The 12,374-nt window shown below is 40.0% G+C and overlaps 1 protein-coding gene across 27 annotated transcripts in view; it reads left to right on the top strand.

Moving 5' to 3' along the window:
• Positions 1 to 12,374, top strand: part of BBX (BBX high mobility group box domain containing) — a 148,448-nt gene that overhangs the window by 5,830 nt on the left and 130,244 nt on the right. For all 27 annotated transcript variants that reach the window (XM_065049873.1, XM_065049862.1, XM_065049853.1 and 24 more), the window contains exon 2: positions 784 to 856. Coding sequence is in view for 5 of the 27 variants with exons in the window: in XM_065049850.1 (XP_064905922.1) it covers positions 784 to 856 (73 nt within the window). In the remaining 22 variants the exon portion in view is untranslated. The remainder of the gene's footprint in view (positions 1 to 783; positions 857 to 12,374) is intronic.

Here is a 12,374-nt window from a genome sequence, read left to right as displayed (position 1 = left end):
CGGCGAGCGGGCGGCGGCTGCAAACGCCGCTCCCCCCGCGGCGGCCGGGGGTCTCGCCGCTCTCCCCGCGGGCCGCGGTGGTGGAGGGGCCCGCTGGGCGGTCGCAGGACTCCGGGCGGCTCGGCTGGACTCTGCCGGGGGCGAACGGGCATTACCTGAAACTGTGTTACAGCGTTGCAGCCTTCCGTCCGTCCCTCTGTCTGTCTGTTTGTCTCTCTGTCTCCCCGGGTGGATCTCGTACCTGCAGTCTGGCGGCTTATTCTTCTTGTTAATTTTGCGTTGTTTGGCTTATCCACGCGCGGGGATTGATGGCTCACTTGTGTAAGTTCCCGGGGGTTATTGTTATGTATGCCTCCTTGCAGATGGTGGTCAACTTTCTGCCTTTTATTTTGTTAATGCATGCGTGTTTCTTCGTGTGTGCATGTAAATAATTACGTGATGCATCCCTATGTGTACGTATATATGTCTGTCTGCACGCATAAACATCCATCCGTGTGTACGAGAGGCACAGAGGAAAAATAACCCACCCTGCTGATGCACACTCAGATGATTTGCTCCATTTGCCCAGTCCTGGTGCCCTTTAAAGACACGGTGCATCTTTTGTTTGCTCCTTACAGTTTCCTGCGACTGTCATCTTGTTTTAATGACAACTTATCTGGGGTGGGGGTGAGGAGGAAACAAGTTTCTAGTTGTGGGATCTCTCCTCTTGCTGGCGTTGTGGTGAGTTGCAATATTGTACAATCATGGTGTGCTGATGATGTGCCTTTATTTGATACTTTATAGGTCACTATCACATGACAAAGGCTTTGAGACAGCTTCATCTTCGTCTGTCTGTAATTTCCAGTTGCCTTCCTGGGTAAGTATGTAAACTCTGCACACGGAAAAATAACTTGGTTGTTGTTGATAAGATAGAGGTCCTCGTGCTGCCACTTTTTACATGGAAGATGCTTGTTCAGGTTTTAGCGCCTCAGAAAACGTCTTCTCTGGGTACTCCCAGCAACTGCTAGATTACGAAGTTTGTATGTAGCGGTGGGTCTGAATAACCTGAGAATTAAAAAGCTGTGTGTATTCAGGTCTCTCTTCTTTTCTTTTTTCTTAAACCTTGTTTTGTGAAGATAATCAGCTGATTGATTTCGGGCAAAAGTTTTAAACCAAAGTAACATCAGAATGTGCAACACACAGGTCGAGAACTTAATGAGAATGTAAAATCCTTTTAAAATTCAGTGGTAGGAAAAATATGAAAATATAGACAGAATAGGTAATTGAAAACTCTGGAGGTCAAGAATCAGTGAGAAGTTTAGCAGAATTGTAATACTACTGCAACAGGAGTTGGTTCAGTTTTAACATGTAAAACTGAGAACTAATTAGAAGTCCATCCATGCTCTTTCCGTATTACTGTTTTTTATTTTGGCATTGATTAATGCAGGTACCTATCAATTTGAAAGATGAATCTTAGTGACTAATTTACTAGTATTCCTAAGCTTTCAGGTACACAACTTTTGTTTTGTTTTGTTTTAATCTGTATGCTGGGAAAAGTTTTGACGCTTTTTGAAGGGTTTGACATCTTTTAAGCTGAAGCAGAAGTGGTAGTTTAAAGATGATGTTCTAAATGTGTGGGGTCACATTCACAGATGACATAAAGTGAATGGCACTTGAAGCGCTTCTCATACAATTGCCCATGGTGGCACTGAACTGCATTTGGCCCAAAATGGGGAAGTGGGAGGTAATATTTTTTTTATGGTACTATTGTGTACATAATTGAAAACAAGACAAGACATGTATTTGGGGTAAGCTTAGTACTCATAAATGGGAATGATTAATAACATACTCTTGACCTTTTCCAGGCAGTGTATAGCAGACATAGGATAAGTGATGGCCCAAACAAACACACCGGCTCAAAGGGGGCTGTTGGGAGCAGCTGTTCTGGTGTGATATTAGTACCACAAAACTAGTCTTAAGGCTGGAATAACCACTGTGGGGAGATAGTTCAGAGGGAGGATTCTGCCTGTTTTCCAGTTCCTGTAGAATTACACCTAAATTTCAGTTTTTCAGATTTTGTGGGCAGTGAGGTTGTTATGTGTAGGTCTGAGAGTATAAACACCAAATGAAATTCCTGAAGTTCTTTTTGACAGACCACTTGCACAGGAGAATATTGCTTTCAGTTTTGTGGCATTGCTGACAAGGATCATGTTCTATGTAGAATAATTGGTGCAACAATTTTTACAAAGTAAAAACGCGTTGGGAAATTTAAAAACTGGCAGACAGATTTCAAACTGTTGTTCAGCACTGATTTCTGAACTTAGTTTTCTGTGTTTTCAGGTAAGATTCAGATTAGAGTGCTATAAGTGCCAAGGACTTTTTTCTTTATTTGGAGTAATGGCAAAGGGTACTGAACAAGAATAGGTCAGGGACCCTGCTTCAGGTATTATCTTCAGTCATTATCTGGTTTTGGTTTTATGTGATGAAGTCTTTTGGATGCATGGAATTTTGGTCCTAGAAATGAAGTGGTGGTCATAATCTGCCCACAGCTGTAAGAGGAGCGGATGTCGATTTTGTGCATAGTGCTAAATCTAGTTCTTGAAAAGAAAAGAGGGGTAGGGTATCTTTTTGATGAAAAAGGCATAATAGAAGCTTTAGCAGAAGCAGAGAAATACATTTCCTCATAGCTAAAAAAAAAAAGGTAATAAAAATAATGTGTCTAGTTAAGGGGAGAATAGATATTTCATTAGATTTTCTGTGCTTAGAAACCTCCATTTACTCTAGGGACCTTTTATTTTGGTAAAAGGGAAGGTTTCTCTTATTATACAGTTCTCAGTAAAGTGACCGTTCATTAATGGAGTTGAGCAATTTGGTCTTGACATACAGGAGAGACACCTGCATTCTGATCTCGGTTAACAAGGGCTGGGTGTAATGATGGTGTGTCACATGCTGAAAGGGGGTGAGCCGCTTAGCAAGGGGTCTTGTGAATGCTTCAAAAATTGACCCATGGTCTCAAAAGTTTGTTGCATACTTCTGTCCCTCTTTGCACAGCAAGCTGATAAACCATTTCAAGCAGACACGTAATTTAGCAGAAGCATAATTGGTTTCAGTGTTGAGGTAAACTCAAAATATTGAAGAAGCTCACCTTCAATGCATTTGAGTTTTTTGGGGGCTGCTTGCCATAAACATTTCACCTGTAAAACTTCTGTTAGTTTCAACAGGAGGTTTGTTTAGGAAAGGAGCGTAGGAGTGATGGTGAGAGAAATTTGTCCATGTTTATTTTTCTGTTCAAGGAAGAAAACCCGTCTCTTTCATAGTTGTTGTGTGAATAATTAAATATATTAAATGTCAGTTTTCCACATAAAATATCAGAGGTAATCGTGCAGTTATTTCATAGCTAACATTTTTCCTTTTCATCCAGAATGTTCTTAATATACTTTATTTGTAAATTACTGGTTCCATAGCTTGTGATACTGTAAGCATGTGAGTATCGTTAAGCAGATGACAAGTCTTGTTAAATTCACTGATACGACTGTTCGCGTTCAGAGCTTAAAGTTGTTCCAGGTTGATGCTGCTCGTGGTCTGCAGGCTGAGGATGCACAAAGTCTCTGAAGCTCAGTCAGTGTGGTGCTAGGCAGGGCAGATATCTGGTGGCAGTGTGGTATGAAGAATGGAGATTTTGACCAAGTGGTCTGGGGAGAATTACCTTTCCACTGTGCGTAGTGGTGGGGAAGGTGCAGGTCAGGTAGATGAGACCTGCACTGTGCAAAGTTCTGCTGTCGTGTGAAAGCTGTAAATGTATCGGCAGCGAAATCTGTGTGCCCGGGAGGTGAAACGCTGCTTCTCTTTCAATGGTATGTGGCATATGAAGTGTTCAGGCCTCCCTGTTTATTTGAAGGTGGCTCCTCGGTGGAGCAAGGTGCTATAAATGACATTTGGAACTGAAATGAAACTCTGATTTTAATTTCTGAGCCTGCCATAGGCTGTCTCTGTGAGCTCTGGCAGGTGATGTAGCTGAAACCAGAGGCCACTTTCCAAATTTTGGACCCAAGTTGAACATCCCCTGCCAGGGGGGCAGCCACTGCAGCAGCCGGCAGAGTCGGCGGCACTGCCGTGGCCCGCTGGTGGTTTCCAGGGTCAGAGTTTGCTCCTGGAAGCACAGCTGTGTGTCCCTTTGCCACCTGCAAATGGAGGCTGAGGGTACTTCCCTGTGTCATTGAATGATCCGGTACCTGTTTGTTGGGACAGTTTTCCTAGGTGAATTAAGTTGATTTTGAAGTAGTATGGGTACTGTTCTGTCTTACTTAACAATTTATGTTTTATTTGTTAGTTAGGAGTCTGTGAAGCTGGATTGAAATAATATTTGTATGTGTTTCAAAATATTATTGAGAGGAGACAGGAAAAAGTCGCTTTGTGACTTCTCTGGTATTAACTTTATTTCTCTTCCTTCTACCATGTTTCCCCTCCTTCCTGGGGTATCCTTGTGAGCAGCTTTTCCATTTTGTTTTATTCAAAAGATTATTAAGACTTACTTCCTTTTTATTAGTTTATTTTTTTAAGATCAGTGCTGATGCAGTGTTCCTGTCTGAGAGCGGTGTGGTGATGAACCTGGTACTAGCGGACTGTGAATTTCACAAAAGACTCTTGCAGCTGTCACCCTTTGGGACAGTTTCAGGAGGGGTAAGACCTGAATCAGCATAAGGATTGCTCTGACTTTAAGAATGGCTTGATGGGCTGCTGTTAGATTACTTTGCTTGGAAAAGGAAAAAAAAACCAAACACATTACTCTCTCGATAATAGTGATATTATTAATAATTGGCAGTTGTAGGCATTGCTTTATTTATGTGTTATGTCCTGTCTGGCGAAGTACACAAGCTGTAATCGCACACCTCGAAACAAGGAACAATCATGTTTATCCCTGGTTTTGGCATCTGAGATACAAAGCAATGAAGGAACATAGGCTTGTCTGCAGTCACTTAGCAGGTTAGCATTAGCAGGGAATGGAATAAAATTAATATCTGTGTCTTTAGTTTTGTGTTCTTTCCCTTGGTGTATCCTACCACTCTGAAGCCTTCCTGGTAAATGTCTCCCTGGACATGTGAGTAGTCTCGCTGAATTCTGTGCCAGGTGGGCATCTTTTGCTATTTCTCAACTTTCATTCATTATGTTACTTAAAAAAAAAATTCCTTCAGGGTAGTGTGAAGTTACTGACTTTCAGTTCAGTTACATTTATTGACAGCAGAGGCTAAAGTAGGAGGAGAGCTTACTTAAGAGTTTTTGCCACTAAATGTGGTATTTAAGCTGCTGTGTATACTGCACTATTTATTATATTAAACTGTTTAATACTAACTTTCTTGTAATAACTTTTTGAAGTACAATATTGGTTTTCACAGTGAAGTTTTTAAAATGTGTTGATCTGAAATAGTTCTTTACAATTAAATTATTTTTCATACTAATAATCTAATGCAAAATCACAACTAACTTTCTTATGAAACATGGAATTGATGGAAGCAGTTACTTTGACACTGGCAGTATTGTGATAAGTAGGGTAACTTAGTAATTGAACTTTTATTTATAAACCTTCTAAATATATTTTATCCTGTAAGATTTTCAGATTTGCTGGTTACTAGTGTTTTGTTACTGACTATACGGGTTGGCTTTGATTTTCACAATAGGAGTTGCATTTGAGGATGAAAGCATACTTTATTTAGTGCCTGACCATAGACCTAGTTGTAGTATTCTCAGAATGATAGCAGCATTTTATTATTTTTAGTATTTATAAATTTGATTACATAAAATATGAATCAACAAAGAGGAAAAGCAGGGCTTTGACACTTTCCAGTGTTCATGCCTTTTCCCTTATAGCACACAAATGCATAGTGTAATAGCAAGTCCTTATGAGCATGGACAATTCAGTATGTGACAATAAACTAGCTTCAGGCATATTTGAGTACAAAGAAAGCTAGTACACCAAAATTTCAATTTTTAGCAAGGGGAAGGAAAGTTAACAGGATTTTATGAGACTGCGCTAAGAAAATCAGTTGCTTAGGAAGCATGGAATTTTTATTGTAAGAAATCTTCCACATGGGTGTTTCGATATAAGAGATTTTATAAAATGTAGCAATTGCTGAAAAGAAGCAGCAGCATTTTATTGACCATTCATGTCACAGAGAGCCTCATTCAGCAAGGATAAAAATAATTCAGTGGACTCGCACAACATGGGATCTCTGGAACTTAATTCAAGTGGAAGCTCTCTTGACAAGAATCTTAACAAGTCCTGTCTACACCTTTCCTTGCTGAGAGGAAGTGGGAAAGTGTGTCTTCCCTCTGCCTATTTGCTTTTTTTTTGTTTGTTTTTATTTTTTTTTTTTTTTTTCTGAAAGGCAACATGTATGTAGCAAGTTGTTGAGGAGTCTGCTTTGAGATGCTGTGAAACCCCACTAACGGCACACCTGGCTGTGGGGTTGCTCTCCTCTTGAGTAGGTTGTAGCAACAGGAAGATTGGGTCATCTGCACTCTCAGGAGGGGCTTAGTCCTGCTCTTCCAAAACCCATAGCTCCCCATGGCAGGGCTGGGTGCCCACATTAAAGACCTGCTCTTTGGTACTATTAATGAGACATGAACTGGCCTGTGGCAGGATTCAGGTGAGGAAAACTTAAACCCTCTCCTGGGCCTCTGGTGGGTCATGGACTGGTGACCACACCGTACTGCTGAGTGTGCTGGGCAATGTTCTACTGCTGCGGGGTTGCTGGCTCTGAACCCCACCTGTCAGTTCTTTCTCCAATACACTTTTTCTTCCAGCTACGTAAGGACTGTGTAATAGCCTCAAGTTGCGCCAGGGGAGGTTTAGATTGGATATTAGGAAAAAATCATCACAGAAAAGGTTGTCGGGCATTGGAACAGGCTGCCCAGGGAAGTGGTGGAGTCACCATCCCTGGAAGTGTTTAGACAAGGTTCTTAGGGACGTGTTTTAGTACTAGAGTTAGCTTAGGTTATGGGTGGACTCGATGATCATGAGGGTCTCTTCCAGCCGAAATGATTCTATGACTTTTAAAGACATTCCTTGTCAGAAGTTGTCTTTTTCTTGTGTTTTTGTTTGTTTTTCATTTGTAGCAGGGTCCTACACAATCAGGAGTTATCCAGCAATGGGTAAGGCACGTCAGACAGTAATACTGAGGATTATGTCTCTTGCTGTAGAATAGTTAAGTCTTCACTCTTTGGCCTGTGTGTTCTTTTATGAACCAAATAATCCTGGGTTTTTATTTATGTGTTTGAGAGAATGCATTATTTTGTGGTTGTCAAAGCAATAGTTAAGAGAACAATATCACAAGAGATCTGGAGATGAATTTGGGTAAAGACAACCTTGAGAGAGAATAGAAGGAGTGAGGGAGAACTTTATTTCTTATTTTATTTTGGCCTCTTCGGTGTAAAGTAACTTCATGAAAGTCAGTGGAGCTGAAACATATTGATGTTCTGCATTAAAATCTGTCTCTGAAACTTGAGAGGAAGTTGCTCTTTTTTGCCAGGTTGATGAAAAAGGCATTTTTGTGGTTGGCCCTGTTTGATTTGCTTTCCACAAGTGGTCTTTGAGCCACATCACGCCTACAGTGATAATATAGTTAGCAACATCATGCTGATTTTTTTTTTTTTTTTTTTTTTTTTTCCCCTTTTCCTTATGGGGTGAAGCACAGGAACATGAATGTATGTTGTCTTAACTACTGAAGAGCTCAGTCTTGCAGCTACAGCTGTGCAATTGGCTTCCTGAAAAAAATCCAGAACCAGAGCTGCATCACAAGCATGCACCCCTTTGCAGATCTACTGCTTGGAGTTGCTGGTGGCCTGTAATTCCTCAGGAAAGCTGCAGATTTCATATTATTCTTAATTGTTGATATGCAGATAGTCCTGACAGGGTCATGAACCCGTTTTGTATGCAGTGATCAGTGCACAAGCTTATGGGCAGTCCCTGACGTGATGAGCAGTGCAGGAAGGGCTCAGAATAGAGACAAGGCTGAAATACATGGAGCTCACATAAATGAGAAGAGGGTGGAAGAGCATGAAGTGTGAGAATGCTATTTGGTAGCTGATATGTCTTTTGGCATGTATGCTGTTTTGTTCGAGTATATTTGCTTCCCAAGTTGGTTATATGGCTGGGCAAAGAGAGCATCTGATGTACTGCTAGTCAGCGGTTGAAAGTTGTGGATTTGGGAAGAAGTAGCATTGTCATCTCCACTTCTTGGTGAGTCTGGCTTCAGATATTCTTTCTCTTTGCAGAAGATTTCTTCATACCCAAATTTCACGTTGTGCAGTACAAACTTCCTGCCTGGCTTAGTTCTAATCAGCGAGTGTTCCATGCCACAAACTTGTGAGTTTCAGGGTTTAGCTCTTGTTTGAATATGTCTGTAATTTTTTTTTCTTATTTAAGTAAAATGTCTTTATTTGTATTTCTTCCCTCTAATTTGTTTGAGATACTCTTTCGTACATTGTGTTAAACATCAGTCATCAAGTGCTCATAATATATTTTGAAACGAGTACACAAAATTGCAGCATGCTCCAGCACTGATTATGGAGCTATGGCATACGAATTAATAAGAAAATAAAAATAGCATCATTAATTTCCAGCTGCTTTTGGAGAAACAGAGGTGTTTATAGGGGGAAATTTGATGTCTGCAAAATGAAGAATGACAAAACTGGTAGCAAATATATTAATGCAAGTAGCTATTCACAATTTACTCCTCTGTTTTGCTGATTAAAAATGGGTTCCAGTGCTGAAAGAGTAAGCAGAATCTCCAGTGACATTCTTTGAAAACTGTTGGACTAAGTAAATAGCACAAGTGTCAGAACTAGAGCAAGGGGAGAAGTTTTTCGGTTTGATTTTATTTCTTAGTATAGAAAACCTTCAATAGGTGAAGTAAGTTATGGATAGCTAAGTGTAACTGTTTGGTTGAATGTGTCAATTTCCTGTTAATGTGACAGAAAACTGCCCATGTATATGTGAGGGAAAAATTACAATTTGTTTCCCTTGTTAGTAAATCAGTATTTTCCCTCATCTCTTGTGCATGGTTGTGCTCATCTGCGTCACGTCAGCATTGTGTACTAAAGCAGCAGAAGGTAAATAAAGTCTATGGTTAGAAGTCACCCACACAACATCTGATGCCGTGAGGGCCATTGCCATGGTCTGGACCATCGGTTTCCCTCGGAGGCCACTGCCAAAAGGATCTGGATGCTCAGCCACAGGTTTCGAAATCTTGTCCTGAGTTTGCTCTCTTACTTGGGGCTGGCACTGCTGTTCAGGTGGGAGCTCCAAACAAAGCTCGGGGCCTGCGTGCCTGCAAAGTCTTCCTGGTTTTTAATCAGCGAAGGAAGATCCTGGTCTCCTGAGAGACATGCCTAGAGGAAGGAGATTATTTATTTATAAAGAGAAGTGGACTCTTGAGGATGTCACTGCCGAGCTTTCTGTTTTGTTGCATGGGGCGGCGAGGGGGCTGAAGTGAGTGAGAGGATGCTGGGCTGCGGGAAGGGAAGCACCTGAGAAAACTGGCCAGATACTGAGTTTTGTCTAAGAATTGTCATGCTGCTTTCTGTGCCATGGGTGATCTAGTTTCTGGATGCAGTCTTGCTTTCCTGGACCCACAGATGAGCTGCATTTGAAGTTTGCTGTTGTTCTTCACTTATGGAGACAAAAAGAGAGAAATCAAACCAGGAGGCGAGGCGGTCGACACAGACATCCCCATGCGATTGGTCGCAGGAGAGAAGGGCACAGTGCAGGTCTTCCAGCGAGGACAGTATGTGTTCTTATTCAAGGATCCTAGAGGGGAAAACAAAAAAAAAAAAATTAAAAAAATCTTTGTGAGCACGGGATGGTGTTTTGTGGAGCACTAACAGGCTTTGCAGGGATGGAGCAGGGCTGAAGGAAAGAGTGCGGGCAGGCATGGTGAAAGCAGGGAGGCTTTTACACCTCGTATCCCTGGTCCTTGTGAGCACCTCTGTACATGTGCTTACACCTCTGGTGCTTTGACATTCCCGTTATGCCTTTTGAACTGATTTAAATAATTATTTTGGTCAATAATTACTTGGTTTAAATTGGTGCTTTTAATCTCGTTTTGCTTTGGTATTTTTGTATTTGTTTTCTCAGAAGCAATCTCTATTGATAGACGGCCGTTGAAATATGTCACTAAATATAGCCTTTACACTAAACTTGGTACTACTTTTTTGTTAGTTCAGAGGATGCTCTGTATGCCTGCACACTTTCTAAGTGATTACATGAGTTACATGCATTTCTTTTGATTGCAACTGTTAAAAGTTTTGATTTAGAACATAACAAATTATGCCTTTTTTTAGGTTGTGGCCTTTACAAATGTCCTATTTAATAAAGCTACACTCATGCACACAAATTAACGCAAATAGATTTTGCACCTAAAATGTAAGTAAAGTGTTATACCTAATAAGGTAACTGATTCCACTGTAACCAAATGCAAGCTTTTAGAACTAGTGGAACTCAAACTTCTCTTTTTCAAATGAGGGAAACAAGTTATCTTGCTTTTTAAATACCCATTTAGTTTCCCAGCTTTACACCAGACTCCACTAAGCGACTCATGAAGCAATGGTGTTTTCTCTGGAAATGCAGTGGAAGTTACTACTTTCAGGCAACTTAGTTCTAAACTTAATGCTTTTTCTTGGTCCTTCGATGAAGACTTACCTGTTAACTATTTGAGCTTTGTTTGCAGTTTTGACTTCAAACTTCTGTAATTTATTTTAATTTAATAGAAACTGAATTACATAATATTATAGTATAATTTAACATTAGTTTTTCATAATTTAAAGGTAAGTTACAATTTGATATTTCTTATTAAAATACATTTAGCATCAGTAACATGTGATTGAAATTTGAGTCTGATTTCTGAAGGGATGAGTTTGTAACTGTATCAGTTTCTGTGAAGCTGAATATATTTTCTCAGATGGCTTCAGTATCCATTATCCCAGGTTTCTCTCTGTAATAACAGGTGCCTTGGGCAGTATCTTCCACCATTAAGGAATGCAGTGTAGCTCACTAGGTGACACTGTCACCTTATTAACCTTTTTTGTGGGAGCTAGACCCCTCTGTAGCTTCTAGCAGATGTAGATCAGCAGATACCCGTCCGTTTACATAGACATCTAGTTCACATAAAAAAAATGAAGTGATTATTTTAAAATTGCTGTTGTAAGCTTTTCTTTACATTATGTGACATATGAGACTTTAATGGCTGGGCAGGGAGTTTATAACTTCCAGGAATGAATCTAGCAGCACTGGTGTCTAGAAAACAAAAAAAGTGAAACCAAATTGGTTACTGGATGCTGAACTTATTATTAGTGTATTAGACGAAGAAAGAGTAAGGAGAAAAAAAAATTGGTAAATATGTCATAGCAACTCTGTGGGCTAACACAGGTAAAGAATTCTAACCCCCACCCTGCCAAAATATTAATAGCATCTGGGCAGAGGCAAAGAGCTTGATAACTTGTATTGACTTGGCTGCTCCACAGGGGAACCTTGTAGTAGTATCTGTGACTATTAAGGAATGTGGAGTTAGACGTCAGGTAGTAGAAGAGTTGTGCTCAGAAATGTGGAGTGTGCCTGAGTCTGGTGGCACAGTTACACAAACTACTCATACATCGCAGTTTTACTCTTCCCCCCGAAAAGGAGGAGTTAACATGCTTCAATAAATGTTTTTATGGCCTCTCTCCCCAGCGCAAACATAGGTTTCATGATCCTCTCTTTGTCCTTTTTCTGTATTCTTTCATATCAATGTATAGGGTATTCAAAGTCTCAACAGTTATTGTGGTCTTGTATAACTAAATATAAAAAGATAAGATTAGAAAGCTAAATAGATATTAGAAGAAAATTGAAGCAAAGGTCAAAATGCTGTTGTAGGTCACAAATGTTTAAAAGAGTAATTTTTCTTTTTTTTTTTTTTAAAGAAAACCTCCCTTAAAATATTGAAATGGGAAAGTTACTAAGTATTACCTACTCTTAAGAAGAGAACAAGCCAGAGTAAGACGAATCACTCATCTTGAAGGGGTTGTCATTTTAATTTTCACATACATTTGGTACAAGATCAGTAAGAAAATCAAGTCGTTGCATATTTAGGCAACTTTTCTGATGTAAGTTGTTTATTGCTGAAGCATTCATGTTTTATGAAGCTGCCCGAAAACAATTAGCTCTTTATTTAGCCTAAGTGTTTAAAGAGAATGCTTTACTAATGCAGCCGATTTTATAGTTATTGCATTTCTATAGGATTGAACTATGCTTGTTCTAACTTGCTTTTCCTCCCTGCTGCCCTCTCCACACACACTTAGACATGTGAAATGTTGAAGCTTTCTTCATGTTCAGAAAATAAGTATTCGAGCCAAGATTTTCTCAG

Source organism: Columba livia, chromosome 1, assembly GCF_036013475.1.
Source record: "Columba livia isolate bColLiv1 breed racing homer chromosome 1, bColLiv1.pat.W.v2, whole genome shotgun sequence".
Taxonomy (NCBI): Eukaryota; Metazoa; Chordata; class Aves; order Columbiformes; family Columbidae; genus Columba; species Columba livia.
This window is presented reverse-complemented; position numbering and strand designations above follow the sequence as displayed.